Raw genomic sequence first — 21302 nt, 5'->3', positions numbered from 1 at the left:
GCCAGATATTAAGATAGCAGATTGCATTCAGAGATGATTTGAGCTGCTGATATATATTGCAGATATTAAGATAGTATATCACAATGGGAACAATAGTGGAACCTGGTTTGTACACGGAGAATTGCCCTCAGTACAACTTCAGCAAAGGTGATGAATAACCCCTTATTTCTGATCTTTGCACTCTGTTACAGCCTTCCAAACACTACAGGAGCACACTCAGCCTTTGATACGAACACATAGCAGATGGGACAACATTCAGCCTTAACCAGCAAAGAATACTAGCCTTACAGGCCTAGCACTTGAGCACATCAACATTTGAGCAACCATCTCAGAGATACTTCGCTCAGCCACTCCACAGACACGCACAAGTAAACTCTACCCTCAGCCACTTCACATTACATAGCACACGTTGCTTTCTCCGAAATCTGGTACTGCCTTAGAATCACTACTTTGTTCACTGCTTGGAGATTATGGTAAAAAACTTTCCATTCTTCTTTACAACACAATATCTTCTTTATGTTCATGTTTATATAATCAGTCTCATTTTCAAAATATTTACATCCCTTCCTATCTGTTCTAAATCCCTCAGTTTATTGGATAAGAAGTTATAGTATTTCTTTGCCTTTAAAGCATGACATTAGATATCTGGTGTCAATTTCTACAATGAACTTACCTCACAGATTGAGAAATCAATCCCGAAGTATGCCTCAATTTTGTCAGTCTCACACATCTGAGTTGTTGGATTGCATTACCATTGCTTTATTTCAAACCCAATCATCACTTATATTTCAAATTATACTTGTTCCACTAATTGTCAGTGGAACTACATTCATTGATCTCAAATTACCCGAGAAGAATAGTGGGGGCTTTACTCCCCTGGCAGATTCAAGTTGGCTGGCCACACCGTTTTCCTACAGTCTAATTTGCAAGTAGGTAAACAGGTACTGCTCCATAGGCTAGGCAGTCAATGCTTTCCTTCCCTGGAGATAGACTGCTTTCTTGCCAGGATAATAGATAGCTGGTTGGATAGAGAGACCGGACCTTCCTAGAGAGACTAACTGGTTAACTGGTCAATCAGCTAATGAGCTATCCGAACTTTGAAGACAAACCTTGCTTATAGGAAATTTAGAAGAGGCAAAAAAGGATAGGTTGATGATGCTTTATAGAAGAAAAAAAATGAAAATACAATAAGGATCCCATGTTACTTATCTGTTTTACAAGAGCATCCTAGAGAGTTTATCCTTTCCTATATCAGGAGTACAAATCTGCACCATGAATATGTGGGTTTATATCCTAAGGGTTTTGAAGTTCAGAACAAAAAAAATCACAAACGGAGCCCTGCAGTTAACTGTGCATTATTTGGTCATGAAAATCCAAGTGGTAAAGACGAAAATGTGATGTTAACTGTGAAATAATGCAGTTAACTGTGCATTATTTTGAACATGCCCTCTTCATGATTTGTTGATATTCACTGAACGATGTTCTATCTTTTTATGCTTGTGATAAAGTGTTAACTGTACTATTGCCCAAATCAATGTCGGTTGTTATCTTTTAGTTGTGTGTTCGGTGAAAGTGTTTATTTTGATCTTGTGTGCTTGTGTATATATGTGTGTTGATGTTCCTGGTCACATATAGTTTATGGTCTGCTAGGATAATGGTGTTGATTAATTTTCAAAATTTTAATGTGGATGCTCTTTTTTTTTAGGTTGTTCTACAGTTCTGCTTCCAACCAGGATTGTCCATGCATTGAACCTCAATGTGGAAGACATAAATTCTCAGCCAAGCACACAATGTGGTATTTTTCCAAGCATGCAATTCTCATCCAAGCACACAATGTTTATCTATACGAATATTTTTTGTTGTAAAACAGATCATGGAAGTGATGGCCATGGTTGAAGGCTTGTATTTTATCTAGTCCATGGTTTTCCAACTTCCAGTTGTACAGCAAGTGATAAAACTGTGATAGACTAATTTACCCTTTGTATAAGCAATCATTACATGAAATGATGCTCTGGAAGCACAAGGGAAGTATTATTCAATACTGTGGCAGTTTCCATGGTTTTGAGGGAACAGTTCTAGCATTTTGTAATAAATTGAATATAATGAAATCCATTGCAGTGAATTTTTTGTTAGCAATCTGTTATTTTTCTAAACTTTTGATGTTCAACTCCACTCCATTTGGTAATCAATAAAATACAAGTTTAGGAGTTCTTTGATGGAACCTCAGAAAAAGGCACTATTGTGAGTAATTTGCATCTGTCTGGAAATCAAATTGTTGAAACAATTGCAGGATTGGGAGCTAGAACAACTATGAATAATTCATATGACATTAAGGTTTCTGCTCAAATGTGCTCTGAACAACAATGTTTCTCAGCTGCAAGTGTTTAGGGATTCTAGATTGTTAATCAGTTGGATGAATGGCAAAGGACAGCTACACAAGATTTCTTTAAGACTTTGGGTGATCATTTAAAATAAGTTGCAAATTCATTTCAGCCTGTTACTGACACCGATGTCTTTAGAGACCAAAATATGACAGCAGCCACATCATCAAAGAGGGACTACAAGTAGTTGCAGGGAAAATTATAATCAAAGAGAACAGGATATAGTGTTATATGCTTCCTAATTTTGTCATTGCTGTAAACTTTCGGTGGCTTGCTTTGTTTGCTAATAATGTTCAATTTGTTTTAAATGGAGGCAACAAATATTTTGGGTAAAATATGAGAAAATCACGGCAACAAATATTTTGGGTAAAATATGAGAAAATGTGATTTGCAGAACTACAACTTTTCATTTAGCTGGAGAGCCTATTTAGGGGTTAGTAGGTATTTCGTGTTTGTTGTTGAATTTTTGTAATCTTTTTTCTAGCAATTTTGTGATTGATATAGTTTATTCAAATTAGTAATTGTTTTATGCATTCTTTTAATATTTCTTAAGATTGGGGTGGTATGGATTTTCACATTTATTATTTTGTTACTTTGTTCAGTGCCTTAGAATAATTGACGGGTGAAGAATTTTTAATTTGGCCAAAATGGAGGCCAATATCTATTTTAAGTGGGCTTTTGACCATTGTTGCTAGGTTCTCTGAGTCATCTTCTCAAGTGCTATGTTGATCTCCTTTCCATGGTAGATCCATGTTTATATTAAAAGAATAGTAATATCTTAATGGCACAGTGTCTCAAACCAATGTTGTATTTCATTGTTAACAAGTAATATCTGGTAACCGGTGGATGTGTTAATCAAAGTTCCTTCATAGCTTTAAAGGTTTGGATCACCATTTATATGTATCTAATATCTTTCTACTTTCAAGTAAATAATTGGATGGTTGGTTTGTACATTGGACATATAAAAAATCTTTAAACAATGGGGTAATATAATGGCCACTTATACATAAAATACAAGATATTTACGCTGACCCTATTTCATTTTAATATTTGATTGATTGCAATGTCATCATAAAAAAAGGCACTCATCAATTATTAGTCCATCCAAAAAGGTAACAAAATTCTGCAGAGGCATTCCATATATGGCTTTTTCAATAACATACAGTTATAAATAAACAATAACATATCGAACAGAAACTAGCCAGGAGTTCCTTTCAAACAAATATATACAAAGCGAAAGCTTGGCATTTTATCTTACATGCTATAGTCTCATCTCCTCTCAATTGAAATCATCACTTTCAGACAAATATATACAAAGAGAAAGCTTGGCATTTTATCTTACATGCTATAGTCTCATCTCCTCTCCATTGAAATCATCCCACAAGTGCTTGAACTCAAGCAGGCTTCTCTTGACCATAGATACTTGGGACAAAATTGTGCCACGATGGTCTAAAGCCATTAAGAGAAATCTGAACTAGCTCATTATCCTCAATTGTGTCTCCGACTGCTACGATTTGATCTCTTAGTTTTGCTATCTTCATGATATAGCTTGTCATTATATTTGTCTTGCTCATTCAGTTAATGCTGAGCTTGTTCTTTAAGAACATATTTTTGGATACATTCACACTTTGTTATAAGGTTCCCAAGTCATCATACATCTCTTTTGCAGTGTTCTTCCTGATGATATGAGGGATAAAGTGATATTCACTAATTCCAACAGGATTCGCTTTGCTACCACTGCCTTCCTGTTGTGTTCTACCAAATCTTGGGGATCTGTAGGTGGCACAGCCACCTACTCAACAAGTTACCACAAATCTGCGATTTTTAAAATAAACAGTTAACTCAACATTCATGGTACAAATGACTTTCTTGCATATCGGGAGTCTCCATTGTTACAACATCAAACAAGCTACACTTTACAATCATTAGATCAACAAGGGCTTCTCACCCCACAACTTGTCTTAGGTCCATGTGCCAATCATTGGCACAATTCACTAACATCACTAAAGTTTGGAACACTGGCTAACACATACTATAGAAAATATATAACTAAAACTCACATTTCTATCCTAAATCACAGTGCTGTGAATAAGCAGGAATACAAATTACAACATACACAAGTTACCACAAATATGCGATTTTTAAAATAAACAGTTAACTCAACATTCATGGTACAAATGACTTTCTTGCATATCGGGAGTCTCCATTGTTACAACATCAAACAAGCTACACTTTACAATCATTAGATCAACAAGGGCTTCTCACCCCACAACTTGTCTTAGGTCCATGTGCCAATCATTGGCACAATTCACTAACATCACTAAAGTTTGGAACACTGGCTAACACATACTATAGAAAATATATAACTAAAACTCACATTTCTGTCCTAAATCACAGTGCTGTTAATAAGCAAGAATACAAATTACAACATACTAAATCATTGTTAAAAGCAAAACAGAAGCTCAATAGATGAACTGTCAAAACTTGTTATTTCTTTCTCATTAATTCTGAACTGGAATTTGTTGTAGGAAAAAGACAACAGGGTAATTCATTGCTTGTTGCTGTACTAAATGAGTGAGCCTATACCCTTGCTTTCTACTCTATAGATGAAGAAGAATAAGCCCAATGAATCTGGACACATGTACAACAACGCATCCATTGGAGATGATCTGAAGCATTCAAACATGGATCCTCTTAGAGATCTGTACCCTTATCTGTATGTATGCACCTCACTAAACTTACACTTAATCTACATTTAGAAGACTGCTTAATAAAATGAAATTAACACATGCTACTGTGTGTGCCCTTGGGTTATAGTAATTCTGTCTACATGTGGGTTCTTTACATGTTAGCATCAACATAATATAGAACTATCTAAATGTTACTTGCTATTTTGATGTTTAGTATTTACAATCTCCAAACTTAGAGATTCAGTATTTACTCTGCAATTTAAATGTAGATTCTGTTTCTGCTTAGTGTATGGAGCTTATATGTTGATTATAATGGATCAAAACCTGGAAGGCCCCCAGATCATTGTTAGCTGGAGGAGCAGGGTAATGTAATGGTTTCACAAATTCCTGTCTTCATTGTAAATTAATTTAGGGTTTCCTTTGTATCTCAAACATCTCATGAGATTTCTCAGCATCACATGAGGTTTATTAGAGAAAAAAAGAAAGATGAGGCCTATTTTTCAGAGTATAGAAATAAAGTTCTAAAGCAAACTAAGAAATTCTTTACCAGGATAGGCCGAAGCTGGTCTTTAGTAGATATTAACAATCATCATCGTCATAAATATTAAGTAATTCCATTACACACAAGGTTATCATAACGATTACCATTTTATCATTACCTTGTATGAACAAGCTTAGATGGATAAAAAATAAAATTTGAGAGCTACGGTATTTATAGAACAGATCTAGCATACCTATGATATTTTAAAACAGATTTCCCATAGGTTTGCTGTATGTTCAAAGGACTCAGTAAAATTGTTTTATGCTATTTGCTCAATACTATATATTTTTTCCTTATGGATTTTGGAATGTACACCTAAAGTTTCTTTACAAAACATGCCATGATATCATGTTCATTTCCTATTATATTTACATATTCCTGCTGAATAGAAGAACCTGGCATAGCATTTCTTTTGTTCTACCCTTCTTCTGTCTGGACTCTAGAATAGGCATCTGCTCAGTCACCATAAACCATTCTAATCTCTGATAAATAGCCTAATTCTTTCGGTTTTGGTTTATCAATAATATAACCATATCCTTGAGCAAAAGAAGCAAGATTTACTAGCAGGCTTTGGTAATCATACAGTCATATAATTGCTTATTTACACATTTGAGTCAACCAAGTTAAAAGTTTGTCAGACCTTTGATTTTCCTGGAAGGTAAAATCATAACTTTATTTCAAGAGGATATAGTAGTTGCCACCCCCAAAAGGCCATCGACTACTCATATAAAGAACAAAAGACTACTAGTAAAGGATAGCAAAACTTGTCCTTCATAGACTACCATATGATCAAATGGCAACATACATATTCAAATGATCAAATGGCAACCTACATATTCAAATAAGGGGCTGTGCCCTTAAAACCTAGAACAGATTTTGAAGCCTTTACAAAAACCTCCCAATAGTTCTGAAATAAATGCATAAATAGACCCTGTCTTGATGGTAACGAGTGTCGACTTCAAATCTTCCACATTATCATCAGAAATGATAACAATCATATCCTGAAAAAACAGAGCAGCCAGTGGAAAAAGTAACACTAGAGATCATCAGAGGCATTGACCCCCGTGTCTTCCTCTACTAGCAGAGAGCCAATGGAACCAGCAACAGCCTGTTTAGAGAGAGTCTGCTTCAGCATTGACCTCCTAATGTGGTTGCGTCTAAGAATTAACGTGTAGTGAGGACAGTCTGTTCAAGCAAAGGCCTCAGTGATGAGTTCTGCAACCTGTCATTCCCTTTCAACCATGCAACAAGTTTAAAGTCCTCAAATACTTGGAGTCTGCCTATGCCGTTTACTGAAGCCCGCTTCAGAAGATTGAGAATAACTTGTAGTTCTGCAAAGATGTTTGTTCCTCTACCCATTCTGATTTCGAGAGTAAGAAAGATCATTAGAAATGAAAAGAACTCCACCAGCCCCGCATGACAGAAGGTTTCCCTGGCTGGCTCCATCAAACAAACCGAATCAAACGATTTGTCAATTACAGGTGGTTCCATTGAAATTGCAGGTTTCAAGTTTGGGTTTTCCTTGAAATCTTCATAAATGAAGTTTGCGTTTTGCTTGAAATCTTCATTAATGAATTTTATGCTACGATAGACTACGCTTTTCACTTCTTTCCATGGGAGTAGTCTACCAGGCACACTGTAAGCAATAGTTACGCAGATGAGAATACATTTGACAGACAAGGAGATTCAAGCATAGAGCAAGAACATAAATTCTTTCACCATGGGTCTACTTTAATGTAGTCAACTTCAATCGCGCCTTCACTTTGCCTGTATTTAAGCCCAGATTTGCAATTCCTTTGGTCGCCACACCACTGCTCGACCAGATAAGTATCATTTGCTTCCACTACCAAAAACAACTAGACTACCATATCACTAGAGCATTGGGTTCGATGAATAAACCTGCCTGTTTGTCGCGTGGTGAGCCGCAGAGGCGAGTCGACCCGGGGAGTGAGTTTTCCGCCTTGTTCTGTGACCAGGTGAGCTACAGGGGAGTGCTGGGTCGAATTGGCTAGGGGCCCGCGGTTATTTCCGAATTCGAATTGGGAATGTGCATTACTATCGGCGGCAAGACAGTGATGGACTCCGCAATTCCGATCAAGATTTCCAGCTCCTATCGGATTTTCTGTCAGGATTTTCTGTCAGGGAATGTCAAAGGTGCCAGGGTGGCGGAGAAGGAAGGTGGTGGAGGGCGAGGGATGGCTGGCGGCCGGAGCCAGACTATTTTCCGGACGGTGACGGAAACCGGGCCATTCTTCCCCCTAGCTAGACTAAATCGACTACAAAAAATCGACTAAATTTCGAATGGATTGCTTCTTGGGATTGGATGAAAACATCCAAAAAAAATTATAGGTCAGTCAAACTGAAAGATATGTTTGAGAGTGATGCCCAACTTGGCAATGTTGAAAAATACTTCACCCTGTATCCGACAAAGGGGGACTTCTTAATGGTCAGAGACTGGTTCAAGTTCGAGATTACTTCTCACCATGTATCCGACCAGGGGGGACTTCTTGATGGCCAGATACTGGTTCGAGTTTGAGATGTCAAGCGACTCTAAGTCAGAGTTGAGTTGTTTGAGTTGATGGTTCGAGTTTGAGATGTCAAGCGACTCTAAGTCAGAGTTGAGTTGTTTGAGTTGATACATTTCCATATTTGGAATTGTTCGAGGAATTGTTGTGATAATTCCAGAGTTTGATGTCACCTTAAAACCACAATTTTTGTTGTTTTGAGACGGTTTGTGGTCATCCTTAAAAAACCATTTCTTGAGAGACATTCAGTGCTTGACTAATATGCATTTTTGGTACATCCCTTCAAATTAAAGGGGGAATGTTAGAAATCTAATCCTCAAAATTAAAGATTGGATTAGTTTGAGTAGTTATTGGAATCCAAAAAGACCCGGAAACTAATTCAACAATTTCTTGTATGTATTAACATGTACACAATTTCTTGTATGTATTAATATGTACACATTGTACATCATTTTTTGAGATCAATTAATATACATTTGAGTTTGGTTTCCAAATTATGTGACTTACATGTACCCCTTCAATATGCATTGAAAACTCAACCGAATGTTGGGAAATATTGTAATGGCGTCCACCACATAAAAACCAAGTAAACAATTGAAAGATTTATGATTTCATTAATGATTTATGATTTCATTAATATAATGAACATAAAAACCAGGTAAACAATTGAAAGATTTCATTAATATAATGAACATCAGTGTATAGCTGCTTTGCACTAGAGCATCACACGCATCAATTTATCCGCATAGCAAACAGTGAATTCCATCCAGGGCAAGCTATGCAATCAATCATTTCAAAATTATGTTTAAGAGTTAACCAGATTTTGATAGCTTCATAGGTTATAATGCAACATTATGTGCAATCAATAATTAACAATTTTATAGAAGACTTGCTTTTATTGAAAGAATTTAAATCAAGCAAACAGTTGTTTCGGTTGGTAAGGCTATACATCCAAAAATTTCTTCGGGTAACTATATGCAATTAACAATTTATATTTATCTGTGTAAATCAATTCAAAATATTATAATTGTAGCTTAGATTTCAGGTTCGGATACCCTTCCAATGCAGATGGATCGTCAAGGAAATCCATTTCTTCAAATCATTAACCCACTGAAAAATAAATAAAACAAAATAATTCAAAGCACCCACGAAACTTCTTTTATAGAAGACTTGCTTTTATTGAAAGAATTTAAATCAAGCAAACAGTTGTTTCGGTTGGTAAGGCTATAAATCCAAAAATTTCTTCGGGTAACTATATGCAATTAACAATTTATATTTATCTGTGTAAATCAATTCAAAATATTATAATTGTAGCTTAGATTTCAGGTTCGGATACCCTTCCAATGCAGATGGATCGTCAAGGAAATCCATTTCTTCAAATCATTAACCCACTGAAAAATAAATAAAACAAAATAATTCAAAGCACCCACGAAACTTCTTTTAGGATTGAATACATGTTGAACTACCCAGTGCAGTGATAGGAGAGTTCACATAACAAGCAATGGTAGTGAGGTAAAAAAAATCGATTCTAATATGCATGCAACTCCTGTGCAATACAGACTTATCTGAACTACTTAATATCATCAGCTGGGTTTGATATAGAAATACAGATTCGTTTCCATATGTCAACTGCTTCCTTTTCACTGGCAACCAGAAATGCAGAATATAATTAAACTGCATTAGATCATAATGGCCTATGCTTAATATGGGTTGATTCCATAGAAATTTTACCATGTTTGATATAAAGTTCCTACTCTAAGACATAGTTGGGATTAACTGCTAAAACCCTCTGATCATTCCTAGTGGACTGGGCTAATCCTTCTGTACCAGGTGCTGGTGCTTGTGGGCCGTCATCAAGAACCACAAGAACACCTTCCCTGTCTATCAAATGCTGCAAAACACAATATAATTTGATCAACACAATGGACCCTAACTAATACTGCATAGAGCCTAGAAATACAATGTTCGAGAAATTTGAAAAAAAATCATATCAAAATTTCCGTACCTGTATGATCGACCTCACAATTTTTACTTCTTCCAGTAATCCACTCATTGTATCAAAAACCTGCTGGGAGTTCAAATCTTCAACGTACCACTTGATTAAATCTGCCTGTTTCAAACCAGCTAAACCAGCCTCTGCACAAACCAAATAACAAATTAATGAATCCATTGTAACATCGAGTACCAAATGACCAACCAATCAAGACAATGAAAAGATACAGCTTGACCAGGCTTTAATGGCTAAGAGCATGTGCTTTCGCTTCGCTTAAGAGTCATAGGTTAAAATCCGAAAGGAGGTAGAGTATGTACACCTCTGTAGACTTGAGAAAAGGAGGTCCCTCGACCCACAAACAAGGGGTCTCATGCATCAATTTGGTGTCTTTCTAAGACATGACCTTAAAATATTATTGTTATAATTATCATTATTGTGAGATTCTCAAGATGACTATCTTTAGCAGACTACTAAAGTAATTTATTAAATCACTTTGAAAGTTCAAAAAAATCCAGGTAGTATGTCAAGTTGCGAACAGAAAAAAGTGACGGATAGAACATGTAAATTGTCACAATACCATCTTTAAGTGATTCTTCATGTTGTCTAAGCCGCATGACAAGGGCACGAGTAACTTTTTGGAAATGCTCATATGTAACTGTCATTTTCTTCTTTGGTTGATCACCAGCTTTTCCTTCTGCTGCTGTTGTACCATTGCCTAAATAATAAAATCATCAATTCAAAACTTTGGGCAAAACATTACAGCAGCCCATGTAACATTCTGAAAACCATGTTCTAACATGTATTCCATGCACTTACCTGAAGGTTGATGGCCTTCTGCTTCTGCTGGTTGGTTCTCATTGTCCCCAGCACCTCTATCATTATTGTTATTCTCCGCATCTTCGAAATCAGCCAGATCAATCTCATTTGAGTCAACACTGCATAGCAGAGACACAGTGTTGAGATCATATCTCAACAAAAGTTTGCATCAAACTGAAACAAGAGGTAGGAGAAAGAATGTTTGCAGAAAGGCAACCTGATAATGGATGTGCTAATTAGTCTCCCTGCCATATGAACATGGGCTGGCCGCACCTGGTAACATTCCAACAACCACAGAATCATTACAGGATATGTTATAGTATCTGCTAACGTCAGGAAATGTAGTAGTCCTATGTACCTCAGAATCCAAGTGCACTCGAGCAATGGCCTCAGACAATCTTATCAAAGCTTCCAATTGCCTCACTGTAATTCTGTATGCAACTCGACTACCAGGTGCAGCATCACCTCGCCGTAAGGATACATAAGCATCAACTAGGACCTTTCTGGCTTCAGTACCTAGCTGCACTCAATTCAATCATAATTCTCAAGTAAGGCATTAAACAACCAATTGTGAAAAGAAACGTCAAGGACTTCTGCAAAGAGGTCAAGAATGCTAAAATTTCTTTTGGAACTTGAAACCAGTTCAGGATGGTGTGGAAAGACAACCTTTGGCTTAAGGGTCTTTGCATAAGCAATGTATCGCTGAATTTGAGCAGTAGTAAAAGATGGAGACAGTGCCTCTTCATGCTTTTGGTGAACTCTAACAATATGATCTGCAATATGGTGATCCATCTGATCATCTGGCTCATCTATCATGACATAAACCAGGTCAAACCTGGAAAGAATCGCAGGAGGAAGTGCTACATTGTACTGCAAAACCAAACAACATGATGAGGACCAAATCGACATGCTACAAATCTCAATCAAGTCTGAATCAAGATGCTTTCAATTCAAAACAACCTGCAGACATTACCTTTAGTGGCTTTGATTTATCATAACGCCCACCAGTAGGATTTGCGGCTGCTAATATAGAGGTACGGGCATTTAGAGTTGCTTGGATGCCAGCTTTTGTAATGCTTATTGTCTGTTGCTCCATAGCCTCGTGAATTGCAACCTTAAATTGCAAAATTCTGGGTCTCGTTAGAGGTGTGGATCAATGGCATGCCAATCAAATCAAAATGTATTAAGAATGCCAAGTGCAATACAGAGTATATCGCATGCACTAGAATATACCTGATCTTTTACATCCATTTTATCGAATTCATCTATACAGCATATTCCATTGTCAGCCAGCATCAAAGCTCCAGCCTAGATAGCATCACACACACCATATTTTAATATCAAATGGTTCACGTTGTAAATAGCAATGCTGCCTATCAAGATTACGAACTCTGAGAAGGAAAAACAAAGACCCATATCCCATACTGAAACCCACAATCTGGATGTCACTTACCCTAATTAGACTATACAGGATTGACGAAGAGTTAAATCACGATTTCTGATTAATACCGATTTACTTTCTAAAGTTTTAGGAAGTTTAATATCACATTTAAAAGGCTTAGAAAGATAATAATGCTAACAGTCATTCAATTTAAGGGAACCAATATTCATGTCAGCTGTTGTTAACTCACAGGCATTCCAAAGTGTTTTTCAAATCTTTGTTTCATGGATCTGATTCAAGTGGAATGAACTGCTTGTTGAGGAAAGTCTATAACTTTATTAGCACAAGGACCTGTATAAATCTAAGTCTTGTAAGAAAGGCAGTCAAATAGACAATAGTTGATTGACATGAATAATGGATTCTAGCAAAAAATTAACAGGATCAAACATTTGCCAGCAGGAGCTACTGATAATAATTATACAGGTTTAATAATTTATTCCCAAGGGTGGTCTAACTAACAAATACAAGTCGCATTGGCCAATGACATGGTTCAAACCTGGATGCCCAAAAAAGGTATGTTATGCCTGTACCTTATTGATGAAGGAGAACTGCCTACTCCTAAGGAGTCTTGGAAACCTCCAAGGGAGGGGCAGATAAAGATCAATTTCAATGAGATAACAAAAGAAAACCACAGAAGCCATGCTGTGGAAGAGACTTCCTTCTGGAACACAGGGGTCAGTTCAAAACAATCTCAATGAAAGGATTAGGGGGGTTATACAAACAAGCAAGCTAAAGTCAATGCCTTGATTGTAGAGATAAGAGATTACAAATGCTTGGTATCCAAGATATTGCAGTAAAAGGGGGCTCAGATAATCATAAACACCAGAAAGGCAAGGCTTATCCCCAAAACTGGAAGCTTTTAAAACAACTAAAATGGTTAAAACGAGCTAGCCGGTCATTCAAAATATTGAATTTGATCAGATTAGAGGCACTACCATAAGAGTTAACAGATTGGGTGGCAAATCAAGCACTCAAGCTGGAAGATAGAGATCTGAGAGTATTTAAAACTCAGAGATGAACAAGGAACAAATCTGGGAGAGAGTTTTATAGAAGATCTTAGGAGAGAATCTGAATCAAATCAGATGAGGATAAAACCCATAGCAAATAAGAAGGAAACGAGGAATAATCGCCCTTGTGTTGACTAGTTTGGATAACCTTGGCATCTTTCAAATGAAACACAAGTGCAATAATCATTAAGGTGGCACAAGGTTTGGCCCAAATCTGAGGATATGGAGCATTAAATAGACCACCTGTATTATTGACTGTACCAACTTGGAATCGAAGCATAAGAGGAGAATGAAAACATGGCACCAACATTCCATCAGCTGTTTCCTGCACTCTGTATTTCTGCACCAAGATTTACCCCACATCTAACCCACAAAATTCAGGATTTATGTAGTATTAATGTGAGATTGGGCAGAAGCCTAGCGAAATGAATGGAAAGCTTAACAAGCAGCCAATAGACGAGTCTGATTCCATGAGATTTGAGGAAGGATGTCTGAGAGCTGCTGCAAAAGTGATGCAGGTGCATAGTTCTCAAGCTTCCAACTTGTTGATAAACCTAGGGGCTTTACATTTACCGAGGGAGTGGGTTCCCTAATTTTGTAATTATTTAAATTATTAAAAAAGCTTCTGGAGAGAATTAGTTGAGTGCAAATCTGCATTGTTAATTTATGAGAAATTGTAGGAGTGAATATGCCCAGCTTGTAGATGGTGGTTGAAAGATCGAATGGAAAAGGAACGCAATTGTGAATGTGCCTAGCCTATAAGTGTGTACCCAACCTATAATGATTCGGCCAACTCTGTGAAACCATGAACGTGCGGTAAATGAAACGTATAGGGAATCTGTTAATATCCCAAGCCTTGAAGTTGAATGGCAATGCCTCAAGGCATGCATCATGTCATAAAGAAATTGTATGCAGCATTACAGTTTGAAGATGAGCAATTGCAGAGACAGAGCATGTTAAGCATATAAGTTTCAGATCGGAAAAATCTGAAGGTGAAATATTTGGGTGTGGCATATTTGTTCTTTGGATGGAACCAGATTTTTGAGTTATAAATCTGGAGTTTGAGGAAATAATTGAATACTGACATCATTAAAATCTTGCCAGCATTTTGCTGGCATCAAAAGGCAAAAGAAAATTCTGCTAAAGCAATTGCAATTGGAAAACCCATGGCCCTGACCAAGTCAATGGAGTGCATAAATCTTTTTTTAACCATGGTGAATCAGTGACACATTGGACTAATCTGGGTGAGGCCCAGCATCAAATCTTCTTGGCTGCCACTATAACACCAAGTGTATATCCAGCAGCCCCAAACAAGATATACCAATAACTTATGACTTAGCAAGAGCCAAGACGTCCATGGATAGATGGAAATCAATCCTGGGTGGAGGGGAAAACAAACCATTTTCCCAACCACTCGGACTATCCCACAGGACACCAATCTTAGCAACTATAAAATAATGAAGTGGTGGGAAGCCTTCTCCAACAGGTTCTCTGAGAAAGGACTTGTGCATCCTCTTTCCCTTAGTAGCTTTCTCAATACTTCTAGTTAGTACAAGCAGTAGAAAACTGACCAGCTTTAACTTTTGTACTTTAGTCTTACTATTTTTGCTACTTGAAAGCCCCCATTTTGCTGACTGGGGCACCATGGATGTATGTGCTCTTTAAATTTCTGATAATACAAAAAGCTTTTACTAACAAACATACATGTTAAGCCTGCAGGGTGACCATAAACTAGTAAATAGATAGCAACATTTGCATTGACTCGAATTATTCACAAAAAGGTCTTAAAACATTAATTGAATAAAATAAATTCCAATACCTCAATGCAGAATTCTCCAGTCTCTGGCTCCTTTACAACAGTTGCTGTTAAGCCTGCAGCAGAAGAAGATTTTCCAGAGGTATAGACAGCCCTAGATACAATGCTTGATGCATACCTGCAAAAACAGATGTCAAGGATATATATCTCATCATAACCAGGATGAATGTTTAGTTGCAATTAAATATCCCTCTTTAAGAAACCTAACGTGCTGTACTTCTAATATTATGAAAATGCTTATTAGTTACAGTGTCTTAAAGCATTTAATGCATCTGTGCATTAAACTCCAGCAAAAGAAACTAGTAATTTTGAAAAAGGATTCTGGTGTGCTTTGGATAACATAAATGCATGTGAGGACAAACAGGTCTTCTGGTTGTGAGTTAACTTCACATGTTAACAGGTAGGCCCAATAGCTAAAAAAAATAACATAATATATACTTTAAGTGGAGTTGATTGAACTTATGTTTTCTTAAATAACCAAGGATGTTGACACAGACCCAGACATGCATGATACCATTAATAGAACTGTATTTTTTATGTTGAACTTTTAAATTTATGAGATTCTCAAAAGCAAATTTCCCTGGTCAATCACTGAGCAGTTTAGAAACACAAGAATATCTCTTATATATCAAGAGCTAGAAAACGTACTTCAAGAATTGTGACTTGGCGCAACTTGGATCTCCAACGATGCAGACGTTAATGTCCCCTCTTAAATTGATTCCCTCATGAGTCTGTTTATGAACTCCACCCAGAAGCATAAGCAGCACTGCTCGCTTGACCTCTTGATGACCAAATACAGTTGGTGCAATACTTTCAACCAATTTATTAAAGAAATCCATGGTGCCTCTCATTCTTTGGATCTCGTCTATTTCTTCCATCTGCCCACATAAAGACAGCATTACCTACCTTAACACGATATATAGCTTCAACCTCGACTTACAATATTGCATTAGCTGATATTCAAAATATGTTCATGGAAATACAGAATTTATAGAAAACAAAATATTACAAGACCATAACAGATAGGCAAAAATATATGGACCCTTCTACGAACACTGGCATGATAATTGCTTTCACATCCAAACACATCCTTGTGAATGTGTCTAGAAGCCATTGTATGGATACATGGAACAGGATGTAAAAGCCACAGAACTGAGAAGCAGGTAAGACCATAACTAATACAAATTTTTCAATAGCCCACAAAATAAAGCAAGAAATAATATGTAGCTTCTGACAAACATAATAACACAGGGTACATAATACAATTCGTTGATGAATTTCCACCTTGTTCAGGAAACTAAACTTACATTGCAAACCGCACATAAAACATACAAGAATACAATGTGTAGACAGAGCATACCCAGAAATCATTAGGATTTTCACATTCTATTTCTTCAGAAATTAACGAGGCAATGTCACTCGAATTAATAGTGGAAGTCGGACACGATAGTCAGAGTCCAGTCAGAGAATAAGGTATGCCCACACATCATAAAGAGAATGTTGTAGTGCAACCACTGTAATATTCAAGCATGAACCATACTCATGGTACTACTACTCTGACCAAATAAAGGCAAATACAGAAACAGATCAAAGAGAACTCTGAAAACTAGGCCAAAACTAAAATGAATTGTACACAAGCAGTTCATGGAAATTGTGAAGGCAATAGCCAATAGATATCCATAATGAGCATAGGAGCTCCGCATGTTTTGAGGAGCAATAAGTTCGATAAATGGAACGCTAACAATCATGACACGCAGCACTAGAGATTCAATAAAACATGGGAAAATTAAAACTACCACAGGCCCTACATTTGCAGCCAGCTAGAATATTGAGCTGTCAGTGTTATTGAAAATTCCTATCCAACAAAAACAACAAAGTTGCCGATAAAGGCCCAAGGATCTGAGGATTGGATTACAAATGTGTCATGCTAAAGACGGGTTTAGAAACGACAGGTAAAAAAGTATACAACTAGATGATTTAAATCACCGAAGGTTCACCACCACATTCTGACAGACCAGATTAGAAAATTGCGAGAATATTACCGTAAAATGGGGTGTATCATCTTCCTCGCCATCCTTCTTTACTCCTCTAAAATCAATACCTCTTTTCTTGTCATGAAGCTGCACATGATGATAAAAGGCTACTTAATTCCTTGAACAAACCACTGGAACAAGTTACAATTTGTAAGCAGAATCACTGATCTAGTACGGTAAACTGTAACAAGGCCTATAATACCTGCACTGAATTGGCAATAAATGCCAGACGATACGAGAGATCTCGTACACCAAGAGATTTAAGCCCACGCACTCCTTCATAACCACTGGATGCACTTCGGTTTTGAGGACCTTCTCTGCGAGATTCTGCTCTGTCACCAGGTGAGGATAAGGCTGATATGTCTGGTATGACAACAACCGTGCCTGTGAATATCACCCTGAAATAGCAAACACCATTAACTCAATAGCTGCAGAAAGTAGAGACCACCCAACAGCTGATTAAGTTGAAAGGTATTGTATAGCACCCCCGTCGCACCCAAAAAAAATGAAATAAAACCAATAATTATAATAACAACAAGAAGTGCCCGATGAACCGTTGTTGTAGATTTAAAAGATAAAGATTCGATCATGCAAAATGCAAGGGCATTGAATGACAGTTGCCACCTGCCCAGGAGGATGTAGAACCCAATTTGCCCGAAGCACCAGATAAAATAGATTGCAGTTTACACTTGGACGTGGTGAAAGGAAAAATAATTGGAAACCATGACTGAACTTAATAAAGCATTTAAAACCTTATGCTAAAAGCTCACTGGATGAGAAAGCTTACTTGTCACCAGCCCTTGCCTGCTCAACAATCTCATGTCGGAGAATGACATCTAAAGACCGTGGAAGAGAACCAGCAGGTATCTCTTTGGATGTCTCTTGCATTCGAACTCTCTGCCAATCTGCAAACTTACTGTCTTGACGAAGAAGCGCCCATCTATCTCGATTTGAACAAGTAGCATTCACACAAATAATGGGCTGAAAAGCAAGATCATGGTTAGAAATTGCAAACAGATACAATATCTGCAGAATTTAAATCTGGCAAATTTTCGGAATGTTCCATAAGCAATTCAAAGAAATGTGAATTATATTCATATGAAGTATTTGCTTTCTGAAGATCTTCAGTGAGCTATGTACGTATTGTGACATAATGAACAGATACACATTTCAACTACTGATATGCAAATGCAAATTACCAGTAGATTTATTGGAATAAATAAATAGGTGCCAGCCTGCCAGATACCAGGATTAAATAAGCATCGATAATCACGTTATCAACTAGGCAATGGGACTCGGGAGCAGACCCCAAACCATTTGAAGTTACCCTCTATGGTCCTCACTGTCTTATTTGACAACTAGATTTAAATAACAGAAAATCATAGTGACGAAGATAAATACAAAAGAATTTCACTACCTGTGTGTATTTAAATTGCTGCTCCACATTTTTTATCACTCCTCCACAATCCAAGCACTTGAAAGTTCCCTGTAAAAGCTCTGGACGAACCTCACTAGTTCGAGTCACGACCCCACTTACAGATACCAGTTTCCCAATTTCAGCAGTGGTTAAATCTCTTAGCCTGTGAACATGCAAAACCCCCATTGTAAGAATCCAAATAATCTCCCGGTTCACTAAATGATGAAAAAAGCCCGTCGCCTTTTGTTTAGATCGATTCTACACGCACAAGCGGAGTGACCATGGGATTCAAAAGCATTAAAAGTGCTGGAATGCTAGTAGTCTCAAGTCTAAACCAACAGTTTCATCGAGATAACAGGATAACTTTTCTAAACGGAAAGATTGTCGTAAAGTTGCCACAAATTGCAGATATTGCAGAAACCCAAAAGATTTTGGCCACTTGTAGAGTTGCCTGTTTGCTAAGGAGGTCTGGTATTGGATAGATCTTTTTACAAATATGATCACGTCATAAATTTACCAGTAAGCTGTCATTGGGGTACTTGATGCTGCCACAAATCTGTCTGGAGCGTTTGACGGGTAATTGGGATGGCCATTCTACACTTCCCAAGGTCACAAAGATGTGCCAGAACTTTGGAAGATTTACCCAGAGAAAGGGCCACTGAAACTAATTGATTCTTGATTTCGGAAGTATAGCTATCCAATCTTTGGCTCATCTATTTGCTTTAAGAAGAGATTGTGAAAATCAAGATCTCATGCATATGCTCTACTTGCATGGATAGGTAGGGAGAATGCTATTTTGATGTGAAAATGGCTCCAAGCTTAGCATGTAGTCTATGAAGGGATGGCAACTGCATCCTTTTTAGTAACATGAGTGTCAGGTTGGGGTAAATATTAAAGCAAACTTCTTTTCAAGACAAGATATTTTGTATTTTAACAAGAACACAGTACATAAAATTTGGGGGAAATGTGACTCAGCAGACTTCTTTTTAAGGCAAGATACTCTGTATTTTGACAAGAACCCAGTACATAATATCATTCACAATGGGGAAACGGCAGTGAGTTTTATCTACCTCCTCAAAGTAGGAATATTGTAGAATGCAATATTGACATCCTTGTTGGGATCATCATCTGCTATATATGTAGGCCTGTGTTGCATCACGAACCTCTTGCATGCATTTTTTAGGTATGGCTCAAACCTGCAACACGTTGCACGAGTAAAAAGCCAACAACCATTTTAGACCCGAATATAAAAATGGTCAAAAAAATATGAATAATTGAAAATAAAAAATATAACAGAAGATGCCTTAGTGTAAGGAACCAAAACAACCAGATTGGAGAGAAGTAACATGATACTCTCACACAACAGAAGTACATAAGATTATTTATATAAAATATAATTACAGAAATTTAAAGGAGAAATATTAAAATAAATAAATAAACGCCTAAGCGATGTGCTCAGATCTGTAACTGTAACAATGCTCTAACTAACAAAATGTCCAAAACAATAAAGATAAGGGAACAAAAGCCTAGAAATACCCAACAGAACAGAACGAAAACGAAAAAAAATCAGATCCACTGCAATGAAATGAAAGAAGCTAGGTATACCCACAACGAGATAACACAAATGCAAATTGAAAGGCAAAACCCTGGTGAAAGAAAAGCTAAAATAAGCGAAAATGAGAAAAATAGCATTTTCCCTCTTTTACAGACCTTAAATACTCGTCCGATATGGCCTGCTGCAGCGTATCGTCAAACTGCATGACATGACTGAAATCGACATATAAAGTGGTAGACTCCCTATTTTTCATCGACTCCAACTCTGCCTCGTACATCTTCTGCCTTCCTGACGCTTCTCCACTTACAGCAGAAGCCCCCATGTCCACCGTAAACCTGATACCAAAAACAAACATTTCAGAAAACACGAAACCAACAATCAGAGACCACATTGAACAGAAGTTAGCGCAGAGATGGAGGAGTTACGTATTCAGAAATTCTAAGAAGAGATTTTCGGCCCATTGCGCCTTCTGGTCGACTGGAACTCCACCAAATCCTTCCATTGTGATGCCAAAATAAAACTGAAACCAATGATCAAAACTACCAGACAGGAGCCCTCGCTGCGTAGGTTATGGTTTGTTCTCAGGACTGTACTGCTCTTTCCCGCGAAAAAAACGCGGGAAAACACAAATTCTTTCCCGCGAAAAAAAACGCGGGAAAACACAAATTATTCGCCGTAAGGCGTTTCCTTTGAAATGAACTCCCCTACTGTCTTCGCTGTCTCACTATTGTCCGTTTTGATGTTAGATGATTCAAATGTACTCCACCGTTGATCCACAACTGTCTAAATCGTTAGAGGACTCCTTCATTTATGACAGCTGTAATACGATCCTATACACGTGCCTCCACTTCACTGCTCATCACGTGATGTAGGGTTGCACGCTAGGGATCATCCAAAGTGATCCAACCGTATGAAGGCCTGAGTGATCTAAACGGTATGAAGGCTTAGGGTTTGCGGGAAAAGGGTACGCTACCATTGTTTTTAACTCATTTTTCTTTCCATTTGCGTTTTTGTTTGCCGTCACTCTGCTTTGCAACCAAGAGGAAAACTCATTTTTCTTTCCAGTTGGGTTTTTGTTGGTCGCCAC

The 21302-nt window shown here is 37.4% G+C and overlaps 1 protein-coding gene across 1 annotated transcript; it reads right to left on the bottom strand.

The window, feature by feature from the left end:
• Positions 1–9550: 9550 nt before the first annotated feature.
• Positions 9551–20845, bottom strand: LOC149180860 (DNA replication licensing factor MCM6-like). Its single transcript, XM_089416338.1, has 18 exons — positions 20641–20845; positions 20371–20550; positions 19731–19856; positions 18661–18823; positions 18031–18224; positions 17446–17641; positions 17253–17330; positions 15859–16088; positions 15214–15328; positions 12180–12254; positions 11920–12060; positions 11613–11816; positions 11305–11466; positions 11164–11219; positions 10947–11065; positions 10708–10845; positions 10143–10273; positions 9551–10028 (listed from the first exon to the last, which is right to left on the bottom strand). Exons 1-18 carry the CDS (start codon positions 20715–20717, stop codon positions 9888–9890), a joined length of 2526 nt encoding a protein of 841 aa, XP_089272464.1. The 5' UTR covers positions 20718–20845; the 3' UTR covers positions 9551–9887.
• Between the last annotated feature and the right edge of the window lie 457 nt (positions 20846–21302).

This window comes from Pinus tabuliformis, chromosome 3_2 (genome assembly GCF_031772625.1).
Source record: "Pinus tabuliformis cultivar Carrire ecotype Pingquan chromosome 3_2, CPIR1, whole genome shotgun sequence".
NCBI classification, from domain to species: Eukaryota; Viridiplantae; Streptophyta; class Pinopsida; order Pinales; family Pinaceae; genus Pinus; species Pinus tabuliformis.
This window is presented reverse-complemented; position numbering and strand designations above follow the sequence as displayed.